Source organism: Strix aluco, chromosome 17 (genome assembly GCF_031877795.1).
Source record: "Strix aluco isolate bStrAlu1 chromosome 17, bStrAlu1.hap1, whole genome shotgun sequence".
NCBI classification, from domain to species: Eukaryota; Metazoa; Chordata; class Aves; order Strigiformes; family Strigidae; genus Strix; species Strix aluco.
In genome coordinates, this window is record NC_133947.1 from 5,304,471 (window position 1) to 5,321,090 (window position 16,620).

Here is a 16,620-nt window from a genome sequence, read left to right on the forward strand (position 1 = left end):
GCCTCTCTGAAGACAGAATTACTGATTTGTGGTATAAGTGCCCATAAGATCTGACTTGGAAGTTGTAATCTTTGGAAGCCAGGAAATACAGTACTGCCATTAGCAACACATACAAGACAAATTCTGCCGACTTCAGCACAGAGTATTTGTTATTCTCAGGGGAATCTTCTAGTACCAGTTTTTGACCTCTTCTACACAACTTCATTTAGCTGTAAGGTCTGAGCATGCTTGAACTTTGGCCCTCTAGCACTTGCCTGTGCTCTGAGCATATCAGAGTCAGGAGCTGGGAGACTCACAGCTCTCTAATTCTGCAGGAGACATGAGTCCATGGAGAAGTTACCCAACATTTTCATGACTCAATACCAACACCTGTAGAGCTGATATAAGCTCCTTGGAAAAGTCTTTGAGAGTTGTATAATGGAAGAGCAGGATTTATGTGGTAAAACAGTTTCCAAAAAGTTGCCAACCACAGCAATGTGGAGAAAAAAAGCAGCCACTTACTATAGCTATATAGACCTTGCCTAGTAGCTGTTCTTTCAGCAACTTACATATGCAATTACACATCTATTCACCATCATTGCAGGTGCAAGCTGAGCAACAGCATGTGTATAAATGTGTGTGGGTGTGCAAATGCTTCATTATGGTGATTTGTTAGCACAGTGAGTGAAGCTTTGTGTCCAATGAATGTGTAAATTAGGTGCTCAGATGACTTGAGTGAAAAACAGTTCACTTGGCCTCCTCAGCCCATCCCTCTCAACAGACATTGGAAAAGATAGTTAGATACTTTCATTCCCTGTCAAAGTAGCAGCTTCCATCTAAAACCTAATCCTGCTTTCTTGTGCTGTCCTCAGGTTTCTAACAATGAAGAGAAGTGAATCTTGAGGTATTAGTTGTGTTGAATGATATCATAATCATATGCATGATATGCTCTTATGTAGCATTAGAATAAGAGGTGTCACATCTTGTGTTGTCATTTCTGGGGCAGAAAAATGGGACTGTTAGCTAGCTTTAAATCATTGCTGGCATTAACAAGATTCTGACCAGAGGCTCTCTTTCATGTTCAGGATATGCACTGCATTATTTCCTATTATATCACAATATGTTGCAAAGGAACAGCTAAATTACCAAGACTAATCCTTTAAGTCTTTCTTTCTTTACAACGTCAGATGAAATAAGACTATGCCATATTTCCGTAATCTCTCTTGTATTATGAGAATATTATGATCTATAACGACAACAAAATCCCTCAACTGCATGCATTCCCGTTGGTTCTGATATGCTTAGACTTGTCTCTTTCTGTCAGAAAAGGTATTTTTAAGACTGTATGATTTAATTTTAACAGACACTATCAGGCTAAAAATCAGATCATTAGCGTAAAGCAGGAAAAAAAAAGTTTTCTCGTGTTTAAAAATTAGTATTTCTGAAAAGACATGATGTAATACCTGAGGTTCTCCTCTTTCTTCAAGAAACTACTTAAAATGAAAGTCAATTTTGAAGATCTAGGGTGCCTACTTCCCCTTTTTTCCTACCTGGATATGTATATTTAGATTAATCTGTTCAAAAGTAGCTTTTGTTCTCAGACAACTTTACATCAGCTACCAAGATCTAAAAAAAGATTTCTGCAATGCTGTGATGGCAAATTGCAGAGGAATTTCTTGAGGGAGGGTGGGAGTGGAATTTGAATTAAAAACTAATTAATTAAGCCCACCAGTAGTAGCCTTTCATTTCTTTTAATAGGATGAAAAAAATATATATATATACATAAAGGTGTATCCTCCTCCTGAGAGACAGAGTGAAAACATCATCCCATACATACCTATTCAAAAATTTAGCGTGTATTTCTCTGCTGAGATTTTCATGATGTCTAAGCTGCTAAGAACATAATCAGTAACTTAACTCTTTTAAAATAACTTAATTAGAGCAGCCAAACCAACCATGATCTCAAAATGCATAAACACTTGGCAGTATGGTTTTTCTTTGGGTTGGGGGGTGGGGGGTGTTGTTCAGGGGTTTTTTGTTGGGTTTTTTTAATAAGTTACTGCAAAGTATGCCTAAAATGCTCAACAGGCAAAGAAATACAGATAACAGATAAATATTAAATTCCAGGATGGGAAGTGGAATGAATTTTCTGCAGCTGCAGGACACAGGAGACATGATTATATAAAACATCATCTCCCAAATAAGATAGATGAGTAATGCCCCAGGTCATAGTGCAGGTTTTTTCAGAGAGGTTGGTAGAACTAGAGACCTTTGATGTGTTGGAATAAAGCCTAAACACATCCTAGAAGTAGTGTTATGAGATCAAGAGTGAGAAAAATATAAATGGAACAGCAAGTTACTGAAAACAGCTTCTTCTATTTTTTGCTCCCAGGTTCTTCTTTCAGAAACAAGGGTTATTTAATCACTTTTCATCTCATGTCACCCACAGTAACTCTGGAGCTTACTGGCAACGTTCATCAAAGGATACAGTTCATGAAAAAAGACACCAGTGACCCTATTAAGTATTACCTGTAGGAAAAGCCTGAGCGTTAGGTCAGTTTTGCTTACGCACCAAATCATCCACACAGGAGAGATGCTGTAAGTGCCCTAAGGGAATCGTTTTCAGTCAGACTGACACTTCATTAGACAATCGAGGATCCAATCTTAAGTCGTAAGTCATAAATGAGATTTTTTTTACAGTTTAAGATCAAATTGAGGACTGAAAATGCTGAAACTATAGAAAGGCAGGCTTTGTTGGCTTCTCTGTTGTTACAGTAGTAACACCCATTCTATTTCCAGAAGAATAATTTGGGAGAAAGGCATCTGGAGCAGGAGAGATCCTGCATTTGCTAAGACAGAAAAAAAAAAGTGCTAGTTAACAGAGTTAACTAAGGCTAGATGGAAGAAAAGTGAAAAAACTGTAGAGAAAATAGACTGAAAAGTACAAAAAAGTTGCAACAAACTCTACTCTTTCACAAGAGAATGTAGGAAAGCACCAACTCAGTGAAATTGGAGGAATGCCAGTTTTCCAGATCGGCCTGTGTTGTCTTCAAAGATACTTTCTTGGACTTAAGAAGAGAGATACAGGACACATTTCTATTACAAGTTAGGGCCCCTTCTTAAAACGTTTTCATTCACGCACAATATTCTGGATTTTTGAAGGACGTTTCTTTGTACTTTGACTTGTTAAAATGATCTCTTTCACTTGGCTTCCTTTCAGTTTATTCTTCTGGTTGAATTACAGCAGAAAGTGTACACCATAACACTAAGAGGTCTATCTGCGATCTATCTTGACAGCTGTTGTTCACATACCCTATGTTTGCCTTAAGAAAATACGCATCTGATCATGTCATCTGTTAAGTTAACCACTGTTGCGAGGGTTCGAGTAAACTAGCCTCGGGCAATGGCTGATATTTGTTCCTATTACAGATCTAGCAGAGTCATGGTTTTAGAGAGAATAGAGTTTTTTTGTATCACACCATTCAATTCAGAATTAGTATCAGGAGTTTACAGTAAAATAGTATGTTCTTCAGGACCTCTGTTATGTTTCGAAATGTAGGGGATTCCCAGATGAGAGTAAGTTCACTTATGTTCTTCACTTGCAGGAAGAAGTGTTACAGGTTGCTAGGTTCCCTAGAGTTAAGTGTCTCGTATGTGAAATCTGAAGTGATATATGTAGTTTATTTCAGTTCTGATTTTTCCATTAATTTTCTTGAGTTAAACAAGAAACTAGGCATTTAAAACTCATGGTGAACAAGTGGAGAATTTGTATGAGTGAAGACTAGGCTCCCTTTTCTTTTTTCTAGAGCTTTCTCTGCATAGTCAGTATTCTGAGTACTTATTCTCTGCTTCTAGGCATTGTAACATAGAGCGAAGTCAAATGAGCAACTGTTATGGAAGTAAACATTTTAGCTGAAGGTAAGCTGAACTGCTGTATCTGAAAATAGGACGCTTTTCTCCTTGAAATCTCTGCAATCCTACAAAGCTGCTCCCCAGTCTGCAGAGCTGCTATAATTTTAAAAATCTTTTTTTTCCTTCTATCATAAATGCAGAGCTTATAAAATTATGGAAGTCCCATCTGCAAAGCATAAACTTCAGAGAAACCCAACTAAGTCAGTGTTACATACACTATCATGCATTGTGAGCAACCCAAAAGGGCCTGAGGATTTAGGTAGCTGGAGAGAAGGCAAGCATACACAACCAAATTTGTCAAACAATTTCAACTATGAGTTCCAAGGCCTGCCAGTCACACTTGGTGCAACATTTCTGCCCTTTTCTGCAGTAGTTCGTGAAATATCCCCTTGCTCTGAGCCATCATTAGAGGTGACTGGCACACTCTTGACTGTGTTTTTCACTTGTACTGTCATTCTCTATCTGCTGCTGAAACAATTTGCAATAGTCAAGACTCGAGGTTCTCAATCCACCTGCCTCTGCCATGCGCATTCAAAATGCAGGGAACAAGTCACTGCAATGCTTTCAGTAATTCAGTGATCCCTCAAGTGGGTGTTCAGCAGTGGCCATTATATAGTTGGCCATAATGTGTGCTGGTTGAGAAGGAATCTTTTAACTATTTCTTTATTCTGTTCCCTCACCACAGTTCTCAAGTCCAGCTGAAATAATGTTGCAACACTAAGTACTGTGTGGGAAACTTGCCAGGCGCCAGTCCTAAACTTGCTCTCATCTTCCCCAAGTCTGCCCATCACACATAACTGAAAGCATGTTTAACTCTGGAGGCTGAGGCATTCTGGCTTCAAGAGTTACTTCTTTGCAAAGTAAACTCATCACATCTCTTACACAGCAAGACCTGGAAATAGGGAAGAGCATGTAATTCTTCTGTAGAATAGTAGCTAACCTTTCTGTTGAAAATGTTTGCTCTACTTAAATATTCCACACAGATTCATATCATTCATGATAAAAGAATTTAAAAGTACTTGCAGGAGCCAAGAAACTCTCTTGGAGACTAATTTCTACTACTGTTTTGCCTCAGTTCCCCCAAGAAAGCAGGGCTGGTTCTAGATGCTGAGCAAACTTGCTCAAAGCATCAACACTTGCGTATGTTACTTGAAGTCAGACACAGAAGATTGACCCTGAATATTTCATTTGGTGTTCACGTGTGTTCATTCGGCCATGCTTTGCTTTGCTTCCAGCCTGTCTCAAGCTTCAAGGCTAGGCAAGTACGCTCTCCCTAAATAGCATCTTCTACTGCCCCTGTCAAGAACACTGTCCTAGATGGGGTGGACCACAGCTCTGACCCAGCAGAGCATTTCTTATGTTCTTATAAGGATAAAAAACAAGGCTTGATGTTAAGAGGTAAGATGCAGACTTCTGTGAGCAACTGAATGAAATGTGACACATTCCCAACAGATCAATATGGGCAAGGCAGCGGGAAGACTGCATGGCCTGAGGGATATAGCAGCTCCCAGAAAAGGCTGAAGGCTTCACTGGTTTGATGTAATGCAGTGATCTATGTCCAGCTGCTGGTTATGCAGCAACAGAACAGTTTGAGGATGTTAAAATAAAAATTAGAGTAAGGAAGTTAACACATGAGCTGTCTCTTCATTATATGCAACAGTCATGAAGTGCTTTATGCATAAGGACATACCTTGCTATAGTTATAATCACAGGTCTGCATGCGTGAACCATGTGTGATTACAGGATACTACTGTACTACAGAAAGCAAGATAAGATACCCTTTGATTAAGATCATCTTACTGAAATATTTATGCAGACTTGAGCATGAAGCTATTGACCTGATTCAAGTAGTTATATGATGTTCTCTCTAGGGCATATATAAATTGTGTATACATTAGACCATAAATCAACTTCAATTTCAAAGAAAAGCATGGGATTTAATAGGCACAAAGAATTTATTGTATTAGCATACAAACTCTAGCTACATTTAGAAGCAAGATGAGGGTATCATATTTAGTTTTACTTACTTTTTGGTATTTATAGATCTGAACTGCTTAGAGAAGCTAGGGTAAATAATTCTATGTATTACATTTTAAAAATACAAAGCCACAAATTTGGTTAAAAAAGTCATAATGTTAGACATAAATAAGTAGCATAGCCCCTTCATTACAGCACGAATTGGGCAGTCTTGAAACTGAGTTCCAAAACTAAAGATTAATACTGTTACTTAACTACTCGCTAAGATAAACAGTTAAGTTTCCAGACAAACATTACTCCAAGCACTATGTAACTCATTACATTTTCAGTGTGGTGCAAACATTAACTGACTAAATAAACTTAAACCATCTTCATTCATAGCTAAAGTGTGAGGTGTTTTTTATTATTTGACAGACATATGAGTTTACCTTATTGACACAGAGAAGCAAATAATTGTGTGTACAAATTATTATGTGGGCAAATTGAGTACTTGTATTTAATGTATGTAATCAAATTTGAAGTTTACTTTTGTTTAAAAATAAAGCCTGTTACATTAAAGAGAGAAAGATAGGACAGGGTGCAGACTAGCTGATTGACTGAACCACTTCCATTCTGTTCAAGTGCCCATTCTGCCTAATTTAGGAGAGAGATGCTTGTTTACTGATCTCTTTTTTCTTCTTTTTTCTTTTTTTCTTTAAATTCTGCCCTTATTGAAATTGGTGTACATATACCCACCCAAAGCTGAGTGGGAAGGTGTGGACAAATACATATTTTCTGATTTAACTTTTCTCTGTCAAGTTCCCAACTACCTCTACTTCATATAAAAAAAGATTAGAAGGTAAATTAATTGCAAAGAAAGAGAAGTACTAAAAGGTAATTAGAAATCCTTGTCCATCTTTCATTAAAAAGCCCATGGTTTCCCTTTTCTTCCTATTAGGTGAAACAATATTCAGCATAAAGACTGAATCTCTGAAGACTTAACAAATAAAAATTCTTGTCCTAAATCTCCAAGTAATAGACCAGACTTGCCTGTGATTTTAAATAAACTGGCCCAGTGTAACATTATGCAAAGAGCAGAGTTTCAGAATTTTTTTTTTTCCTTAATTCACCAGATTTCCAAGATGTACTTGCCTAAACTGTTTTCTCTATTATTAGTAATATGAAACACTGGAGGCCATAGAACGAGAAACTGCAGCTACATTTTAATAAATAAATAAATAAATAAAACAAAGTTCTCTAACCTTACAATGAGAACATATTTCCTTTTCCATACAAAATCTTTTGTCTTCTACCTTCCACTTTTTCCATGAGTTGACTAGTAGACTCTGAAACACCTAGATACATAAGCAGCATTTATCACAGCAGTAGTACTGCTGTGTATGATTTCTGTGGTTAAGATACAGGACTGAGCCTTTCGAAATCCAGAGTTAACTTCCACTGGTGCCACTGACTTCCTACAGAAACTCACAAGAAGGCAATTAATCACAGTTCAATTCCCCATATGTAAAATATAAGAAACACTTGGTTTTTTCCACTGTTTTCTCTCTTTTTCAAATTAGATTGCAAACTACTTAAAGTGGGAACAGTTCCTCTTTATATGCTGCATAGCAACTGGCACAATCATGCATTATTTCAGATATAGCCCATAGGTATTTCTCAGACAAGACATCTGTGTCTGGAGAATCTGAGCTTGAATCTTTTTTGTAATTTGTGATAGTCGTTTTATGATGCATAAAAACATCTGAAGAGTTAAGGCAGGAAACAAAAATGCCCTTTGTAGCGAGTATACAAGAGACCTGTAATACTTCTGTGAGATGCATGACATACTCTGAAAAAGCCCTTTTTCACTCATACAGCTTGCTTTGATGGTTGCATACTTAAGACCTAAAAATTTCTTCAATAAGATGCAAATGCATTATATAGATATCAATATAAAAATTTTTAAAAATCAACCCTGAACTCTTTGCACAGCGTGGAATGTCATCCCTGCTTCTTTTAATGTCAGAGTATAGTTGCTGCAACCAAACATAAGTGTGAAGAAGGAACTTGTATGCACATAACTGGGTTCCCTCTGGTGCATGAGAAAGGATTCCCACGAACTAGGGGAGATATAATATTTAAGACATTCTAGAACTAATAAATTAATTCTGATTCAACAATGGATAATAGACTGTTAGATCAGATAACTAGTGAAAAAGCTTTTCACTGACATGTGATAAGACTACCTACTCTAACTCTGATATTCAAGTGCAGACCTAATCCTTTATATGTCCCAAGGGTTTTGCTAGTAGCACTGAGAATAAGAGAACCAACAAGCATCTGGAATATCAGAACAGCAGTCAGTGCATTGGGTCTCTGTGATGTGGGAACAGAGTGCACACTTGCACTCCGTGATGGTCCCTTAGGTTTCTGCATTTCAAAGCAAGATTCTGTCCAATCTTTCTGCTCAGAAGACAATGATCATAAAGCTAGGAGGCAAGCAGCACCCTCAGTTATTACTCAAGAATGCACAAGTAACTATAGGTGCAAAAGTTCATAAAACAACACCGGGTATTTCCAATATGATGACCTCACTCTCATAAATCCAGTCTATGTTATGATGGTGTATAACCAGTATTTCCACTTCTTGGATAAAGAGTTTTAAATGGTTTAAATATCTTTTCAGCAACATTCAAACTACCTGCCAACTTGGGATTTAGGAGAAAAGAGAACTGTAAAACACCTTTTTTTTTTTACCCGTTGAAGGTCTCTAATTCATCTACAAAACTCTAATATTTGGCTAGATATAAATCCCCAAACACCAGAAACAGTCAAACCTTGGAAAAGCCTAAAAACAACGCTCAACATGAACAGCATACTTATTAACTGATCTCATTTAATTGCTGCAAAAGTAGCATTAAAACATAACTTCACCAAGCTCTCTCTTGAATCCCTAAAATAAACTAAGTGGTTAGAGTTTCAGTAAGTAAAATACCCAGGCAACCAATATAAAGCAGTTCATGTTACATGTGCATCTTGTTGAGTAATATGCAACATAACAATACCACACCATTGTCACACAAATCTAAATATGTGCAGTATCAAAATTACACGTTCAGAGCAATAGAATCTACATCTAGTAAGTCCCACCTACGCAGCTTGCCCAAGTGCACTGTGCCCATTCTCTTCTCCAGAAATGGAGAGATCACTCTCCCTTCCTGGAAAATGATGGAGAAGAACTGCCATGCATATGAGATGAGTGATGCACCAGGGAGGAGGGTTGCTGGGGTAGGAGGAGATGTGGGACAGAGAAAAAAAAGGAATTCTGTGCTGCCAGGGAAGTTTCTCTGCATCACAGGAATTTCAGATCCAGCAAGGGACAGGGGATGTAATGAGAAAGAAAAAGATCTTCCCAAAAGCACAATGGACCATTTGTTAAAGTGTAATTCACATTGTGGTACTTAGTAATACCGTGATGATTTTTCTGGTGGTGTGTCATAAAAAAACCTCTACATTCCCACAAATAACAAATGTTTTGGGGAGCCTTATAGGACTGAAATTTGGATTTCAATGTAAAAGGAAATGGGATATTAAGTAAACTAATACCCTGCATGTTTCTAGTCTCCTCTGAGTATTCCTGAGTATACTCACCATTATGTGTGGAGCAGGAAGTTTCTGCTAGGAGCCCTTTGGTTGGATTTGAACAGAAACATCCTGACTTTGAGTGAGAGAAATTAAAATATCACAAAGCTTCATATATACGAAACATGGGGTTAAGTCATAAACTGGAGCAAAAGCACTGCCTAGCTTATTTAATTCTGCTCATAATTAATAGTGTTGGGAAAGGATGTAGGAGACCTCGTATACTTCTTGTTTCAGAAGAAATACAGTGCAGGCTAACCAAACTCTGTTAACAGAACAGACTGGTTGATACAGGAAAATGAAATGGAAAGCAAAATCTTTCTGGTGGAACAAAACCATTTAATATGTGGCCTGGCTCAAGTGTCAGTATCAAATTTGAAAATTTATGCAACCACTAAAGACATCGCAGATAAGCCTACAAGTCCCTGATGTAAGTTGCACCAAAAGGATGAGAGCACCAGCCAACTGACAGGCAGGGCATCAACAGCATCTTTTTCTGTCCTGGCACTCACTCTGCTATCAATTTCCTTGCATCTTAAGCACGTGTTTTAAGTTAAGCACACAGTTACAAGATTTTCTGAAGTATGGGTCTGGAATGAATAGATTTGCAGCAAAAATTACTAGAGCAGATTCAGAGGGCTGGCACCAATCTATCTGCACTCTAGTTGTACCCCTGTTTCTCTTTGCCTTCCCTTTGTTCCTTACAAGCATCTGCAGCCCAAACCTACTACAATTTGCTTTTATGCTTTTGAGTTTCCAAACCTCCCTTGCCAGTAGCTTCCAACATCATGCAGTTTACCAGTGTCCTGATGGTTAAGGAGAGTATAGCTTTCCAATTGCTAACAAGCCCCCTAACACTACGCACAAGACTCAAGCTGAGCAAACTTGTTGAAGGAACAAATATGTCAGCAATGAATGTTAATTAAAATCTTCAGCAGCATAAATCAACCCTAAAAAGTCATGAGAAAACAATGATAGGCATATGAAGGGAGTGTCACAGTCTATTCAGGCTAGGTTACAGCTTTAAAGCAGAAGAAAAAAAAAAGGCCTAGTATAGAGTATTCCTATAGTTGATGTTTTATTGCATTATAACTTTCCCTAAGCATTACTTAGATGGCTGATGTCCTTATATTGCCTGTGAGGCCCCGCTGGCTTACAGGTCATCCTTCAGTCCAAAGAGAGACAATGTAAAAGGAACATAACACTTCAATTCTCTTCTTAGCATCCTGGAAGAATACTTACAAGAATGCTACAAAACATTTGAATTGATAACTAGAAACAGTGATGAAGGAGCTTTAAGTTTTATGCAGTTGTTCTCTCCTTGAGTTAATTCAGTGCACAGTGCTGCCAATTACACGTGGTATCAATAAAAATAAAAAGGGAATTAGTGTTTGGCAGGAACATAGTTGTACATCTCTGGAACAACTATTCTGACGTAGCTTTAACTTGTCAGATCTTGAAGCACATCACAGCAAATAGTGTAGAGGCTGAGAAGCCCTCTTCATCAGTGTTTTCCAACGAGAATGTTAAGAAATTCTGTTAATATAGCTGTTAACAACATCTAACACTATTGCTTGCACCACAACAGCTCCTTGCCTCGGTACAGATCCTACACTGGGGAAGGAAGACATGGAGGACCACTGGCACGGTCTGCTGAAGAACTCAGTAATGCCAGCCCTGAAAAAGCATTCCTTAATTGCATGGTGCCAGGGAGGAAAAGTAGCAGCATACAGAGCAAAACGTGATGGCACCAATGTATACTTACACAAATTAAAACGGATTATCCCAAAATTAAAGGGGGTGTGACATTTTCACACATTGTCATGGTTGTCTGTCTCTCCTCAAGTAATACCGTGTTTTGACATGGTGTGCTCTTCTTCAGTCTGTGGAGCCCTATCTTTTATGACTACAAATCAAATGAGATTGTCAATCTTTTCTATGCCCTGTGACTGCTGGAAAGGATATAATGAGAGCAATATTTTGGATTCCTGCAACTGTCTCTCAAATAGATGGTTCTGTTCTAAAGAGGGCCAGGGTATGAAATTCAGACCTTTCTTTCTGTATTGATCCTTACCTGGAAAGATGGAGGAGGGGAAAGAGAACAGGAAAGGAAAAAACTATGATCTCTGGAACTAATCAAATCCCTCTTTGCATTATGTTTTCTGAAGTGATTTCTGTCTTTTGCCATCTAAATCATCTTCCATCACCTTCTAACTTTTTAAAATTAGAACTTAACTAGTATTTTATCACTTTTCTTAACTGCCTCAAAAAATTCCCCTTGATATTATGGCAGGATGTAGTATTTTCTAAAGTAGTTTTTCAGCTCAGAGCTAACCCCAGATCTACAATCAATTAAGTTGTGTCATTATACACAAAATCTGATACAACTGGATATTCTGGCCTTCTCCCAAACTCCATGAAAACAATGGGACTTTGAACAGCCATCTTATATGGCAGCAGGGAAGGATGCTACTGGTTTTATAACTCTTTCCTATGAGGATTTCCAAACGAAAGTTGTGTTGATTGGGATTCTTCTGCTGTCAATCTGGCATCAAGTCATGGCACAATAAGAAAAATGAGATTCACTTCCTTAACAACAGCAGAGGCTAGAGACAGTCTATAGTTAAGCAAGACATAAGTATTTTGATGTGTGTTTCTCAAGTTCAGGACATATTCCATTTTATGGCTTGCTCATTCAGTATGGCAGCATGCTTAAATAAAGACTGAAATATGATGTCCAGTGTGCACTGTACTATAGTCATTCTCATAAAATATTGCTCAGTGGCCATAAAATAGTTCACTTAAATAACAGGCTGAAATGCATTATTTTGTCTTAAAGGAGAAAATAACCGATTCAATTAAAACAAAGAAACATTAATTTCTTCTTATCTTTCCTGTAGTATTTCCAGTACTCTCTACACTACCAATAGGAACTATATGCACCATTTAAATGCTGGAGGAAACTATCTGTTTGTCAGTAGAGTCTGCACAGATAAGTGAAGTCTGTATTTTCTTCTCAGACCATGACTGAGACATCTTAATTGATCACTCTGAGGAACTGCTGTTTAATTAAAGTTGCATGTGAAGGATCTAAATCAGTGAATTTCTATCTCTATTTTAGAATAAATAGCTATTAACAACCTCTAGTCTAGTTTAGTGAACACCTTGTTTATCTTATTTACTACAGGAACATTTAATAAGCTCATAGTGACATATGTTAATCTTTTAAGTTTTTTACATGTGATAAAATTCACTGTAGTCTGTAAAGATTACATCTGTTCTAGTAAATCAAGGTTATAAAATAGCTTTTCATTTCTACAGTGAATGCTTTGTGAAGAAAAGCACACTAGATAAGAAGCTTTATCATGAAGCCCTGATTGTTCAAGGCTTGGAGTAATTGCAGCTTCTGCTGGCATCAGTCTGGATTGCCAGTGCCCGGAACTTCTCAAAAATCAACATCTAACACTATTTGAACCATCCAGTTAGTTATTCTGTGCTCTTGCTGGAAGAACAGGGAGTCCTCTTTAAAAAAGCAAAACAAACAAACACCCAAAAAAGAAACTTCAGCTTTGTTCTCACTTGGGAAACTCCCTTTGAGATTTGACCTCAAGCAATAAATCATTTAAAAAATTGCAAATGAAAGCAATAGGAAGGTGAACTAACACTTGCTATCTGCAGTCTGTTCATCCTGAGTTCCTTGAATGTGATGTTTACTCAGTATCAGCTAAAACCAGATTATATGGTCCAGCGATAGAAGATTCTGAAGTTGTGCAAGACAGCCAGCAAGTCTTGTAACCATGCTGTGCACAGTCAATACTACTGTTAAGCTGGTGTTTCAAGAGAGGAAGGAAAATGAAGCACTGCATCAGAGGATTTTCTTAAGTAAACATGAAAAGCTATATGCTGCCACCTCTACATTCTCAGCTATGTCACTGAAATTTCCTGTATAAAGCTGGGTTAAAAAAAAAAAAAAAAACTGTAATTGTACAGGTCAAGAGGAGGAATATAAACTATGTCTTTAAACAAACCCTCTTGAACACCAGAAAAATATTTAGAATATAGTCTGGCTTCATCTACTACCACATTTCTATCTTGATATACTTTACTACAGTAGACATAGCCAAATGAATTGGTGCAGAATAATCCCTGACCACATCATGCATTCAAGAAAATATTGCAAAACAAGAGTGCATCTCCAATAGGAATATAGTAGCATTCAAATGCCAAATAAAAGTAGGAATGTTTTCATAGCAATCCTTCAGTTATATCCATATCTTGTTATGGACTTGTCTGTATAATTTAAATTAATTACTTAAATGTTAATGAAAATTAATTTTTTAAATTAACAAAGGATCCTACCTGTTCAGACTTACTACTCTACATAGTTTGTCTGTGAGCAGGGTTGGGATGTAAACACAAAATTTGTATGTATCATTTAGTGCCCTTAAGACTTTCTTTTGACTTAGGAGTCCATAAGTGGTTATGTTGATATTATAATGATAAAATTATTTTCCAGAATAATAAAATAAATTACATTTATGTCATCCAGCATGCATAATTCTTACAATAAATTGTATTTCAGTTTTTTGAGTAGCCGATTGTATGAAATTGCTCATAGTGATGACTTGCAACACTGTAGGGTAAAATATTATTTAAATTAAGTAATTTGTGTTCATTTTATTATCATTTTGAAGCATAGAGATGTTCAATACTATTTGATAAACAAATTTAAAACCTGAAAAGCTTACCAAATGTGCTAACTCTACTATTGTTTATGCCTACCTGGACAAAAAACATATATATTTATCATCTTGTGTTTCTCTCCACAGATTGTATGTATAACACAATACATATAAAATATTTTACATGTATATAAAAGACATCTTGCATATTAGTATAGCTTCTGCATTGCAATGGGACATTGTCTTATCTGATGAAGTCTGTATTTGGGGAAAAAAATGCTACTTAGTACTGATAGCTCTTTCTCCTTACAAAAAGCATAATAATGTTTATATCTTTGTCTATTTGTCAGACATGTTGTGTACTTTCTTCGTTGTATATTTCACAAAGGCCAAAATAATTAAATAGCAGAAAATAATATAGAGCAATTAAAACTGAGATTGCATATGCCTTCCTTTCATTAGTCACTTCTGCTTCCAGAAATCAAATGGCAGAAACATACATTCCTCTTTCAGGCAAGATTGCCCCTTTGGGAGTGAGTCGAGCAGTTCATGTTAGAAGAGTCCTTTGTTCCCTTCACTTAGGGTATCGGAACACTTGGGCATCAGAGATAAATCGTCTACTGTTTGCCTTAATTTAATTTGTATTTCACTCCAGAGCAAGGTGCTCAGAATTGCTTGATAAGACAAATAAACAGAAGATCTTAAAATAGTTACAAATATTAATATCCCCATCGGCTCAGAAGGAAGCAGTATAGCAGGTGTATGAAGAGAGCCTGGGCTATTTTATTTTTACTCACTAATCTGAAAAAAAGTCAGAACTAAAGTTCAATCCAAAATTGTATTCAGGGACTGTCTCTTCCAGGCTGATAGTGCCGGACCCAAAACCCAAACCCATTTCTAGGTTTAGAATTCAGTGTAACGGGCAGAGATGATCAACACCCCATTCATTGTCTTATGCTGTTTTGATTGCTCCTTTTCTCATAAAGAAACCTTCCAGTTCTTGTATGACCATCTATTCAGATAAATTGAGAGTAAACTGGCTCTTAGCCTTTGCTTCCAGCTTGTTGTTGTGCCTTTCCCTGCAATCACATCACATCGAAGTGATGTAGTTATTTGTTTTTTTTCTAAAGGGGGGTCATCATTGCTTAGATGTTGACAACCTGAAATTACTGAGTCACCATCAACAGACATTTAGACTTATTCCTCAAAGTGAAGTTAAGCTGACAACACCATTAGCCATTGTTAAGTAAAAAAAATCTAATCACAATACTCTATTTATATACTAGCGATTCGGCCGTGCCCCCAGGCACCACCCTCTGTGCCTACACTTCATAAGAAGATTACGCTTCTCCCCATGAAGTGAAAATTACCTTCTTGTGGGGAGAAAGCGTTTAATTATGACTCTGCTTCCCCTTGTCTCCATGGTGATCCCATGCAAACAGCCTGCTTTATTAGACCTTATTTCCCCCCACCCCACCCCAGTGATAAATTAGCCGTGCGCGGACCTCGGTCGCAGCGTTAACCGCTGCCGCGCCGGAGCGCTGCGCCCGGGGGCACCCCCGGGGACCCCGGCGCCCCCCGCACCCTCACTTGGGTGCGATTGCAAAGCCACGGGGAGAGCTCCGCCGTAATCCTATTTGGAGCTAAGCCGCTGCATCGTTTCAGCACTTACTGCAGAAAATATGTTCCCAATTCCCTGCCTGGCCGGGGCGGGCGCGCTACAAATTGGCGGATGATGCCGGCGCGCCCCTGCCCGCCCGCCCCAGCGCCGCCGGGGAGAGCGGGGCCGTTACCTGGGTGCTCCCCGGCGCCGGGGCCCGCGGGGTCGGTGAGGATGCTGGGGTCACTCTGCGACCTGCCTCGCGGGAGAAAGCAGCCGGTCCCTTCTTCCGATGCAGCCATGAGGTGGAGGGCGGGAAGCTCAGAGGCGGGGGGAGGAGGAGGCGCTCATAGAGCCGGAGGCGGCCGGGGGACAATGGGGACGGGGGTGCGGCGGCGGCGGGGCGTCAGCCGGGCAAGCCCAGCCGCGGCAGCATCTTCCCCGGCGCCGTCGGCAGGCTGCGGCGGGGCGCTCCGCCGGCACCGGGCACTCAGGGGGCAGCCTCGGGCGCCTCAGGGGGGTGGGCCATGCTGCCTGGCGGGGTGGGGAAGAGCCGGGGCGCGGGCCGCCGGCCCGGCCCCCCGCCGCCGCCGACACCCCCTCCCGGGATGCCCCCCACCCCCCCCCGCCCCGAGCGTCGCTCCCGGAGTCGCCTCAAGCCGCCGCGCTGCTGAGCGCATCCGTTGGAAAACATTGGGATTCTCCCATGGTGCCCCGCGAGCGGCCGCGTGACGTCACGGCGGGGGGGGGCGGGCGCTGCACCTGCACTGCACAAAGGCGGGGGCCGCCGCAGGTGCGCGTGGCCTCGGGGTTCCGCCCCCACCGGGAGCACGTGACTGGGGCTGTCAC

General features: G+C 39.3%; 1 protein-coding gene across 2 annotated transcripts in view; it reads right to left on the reverse strand.

Moving 5' to 3' along the window:
• PHACTR3 (phosphatase and actin regulator 3) overlaps nt 1-16,378 on the reverse strand; it is a 115,189-nt gene extending 98,811 nt beyond the window's left edge. Inside the window, exon 1 of one of the 2 annotated variants that reach the window (XM_074843226.1) lies at nt 15,965-16,378. In XM_074843226.1, coding sequence (XP_074699327.1) covers nt 15,965-16,073 — 109 coding nt within the window. In that variant the 5' untranslated portion in view covers nt 16,074-16,378. The remainder of the gene's footprint in view (nt 1-15,964) is intronic. The other variant, XM_074843227.1, reaches the window with a different exon arrangement.
• Between the last annotated feature and the right edge of the window lie 242 nt (nt 16,379-16,620).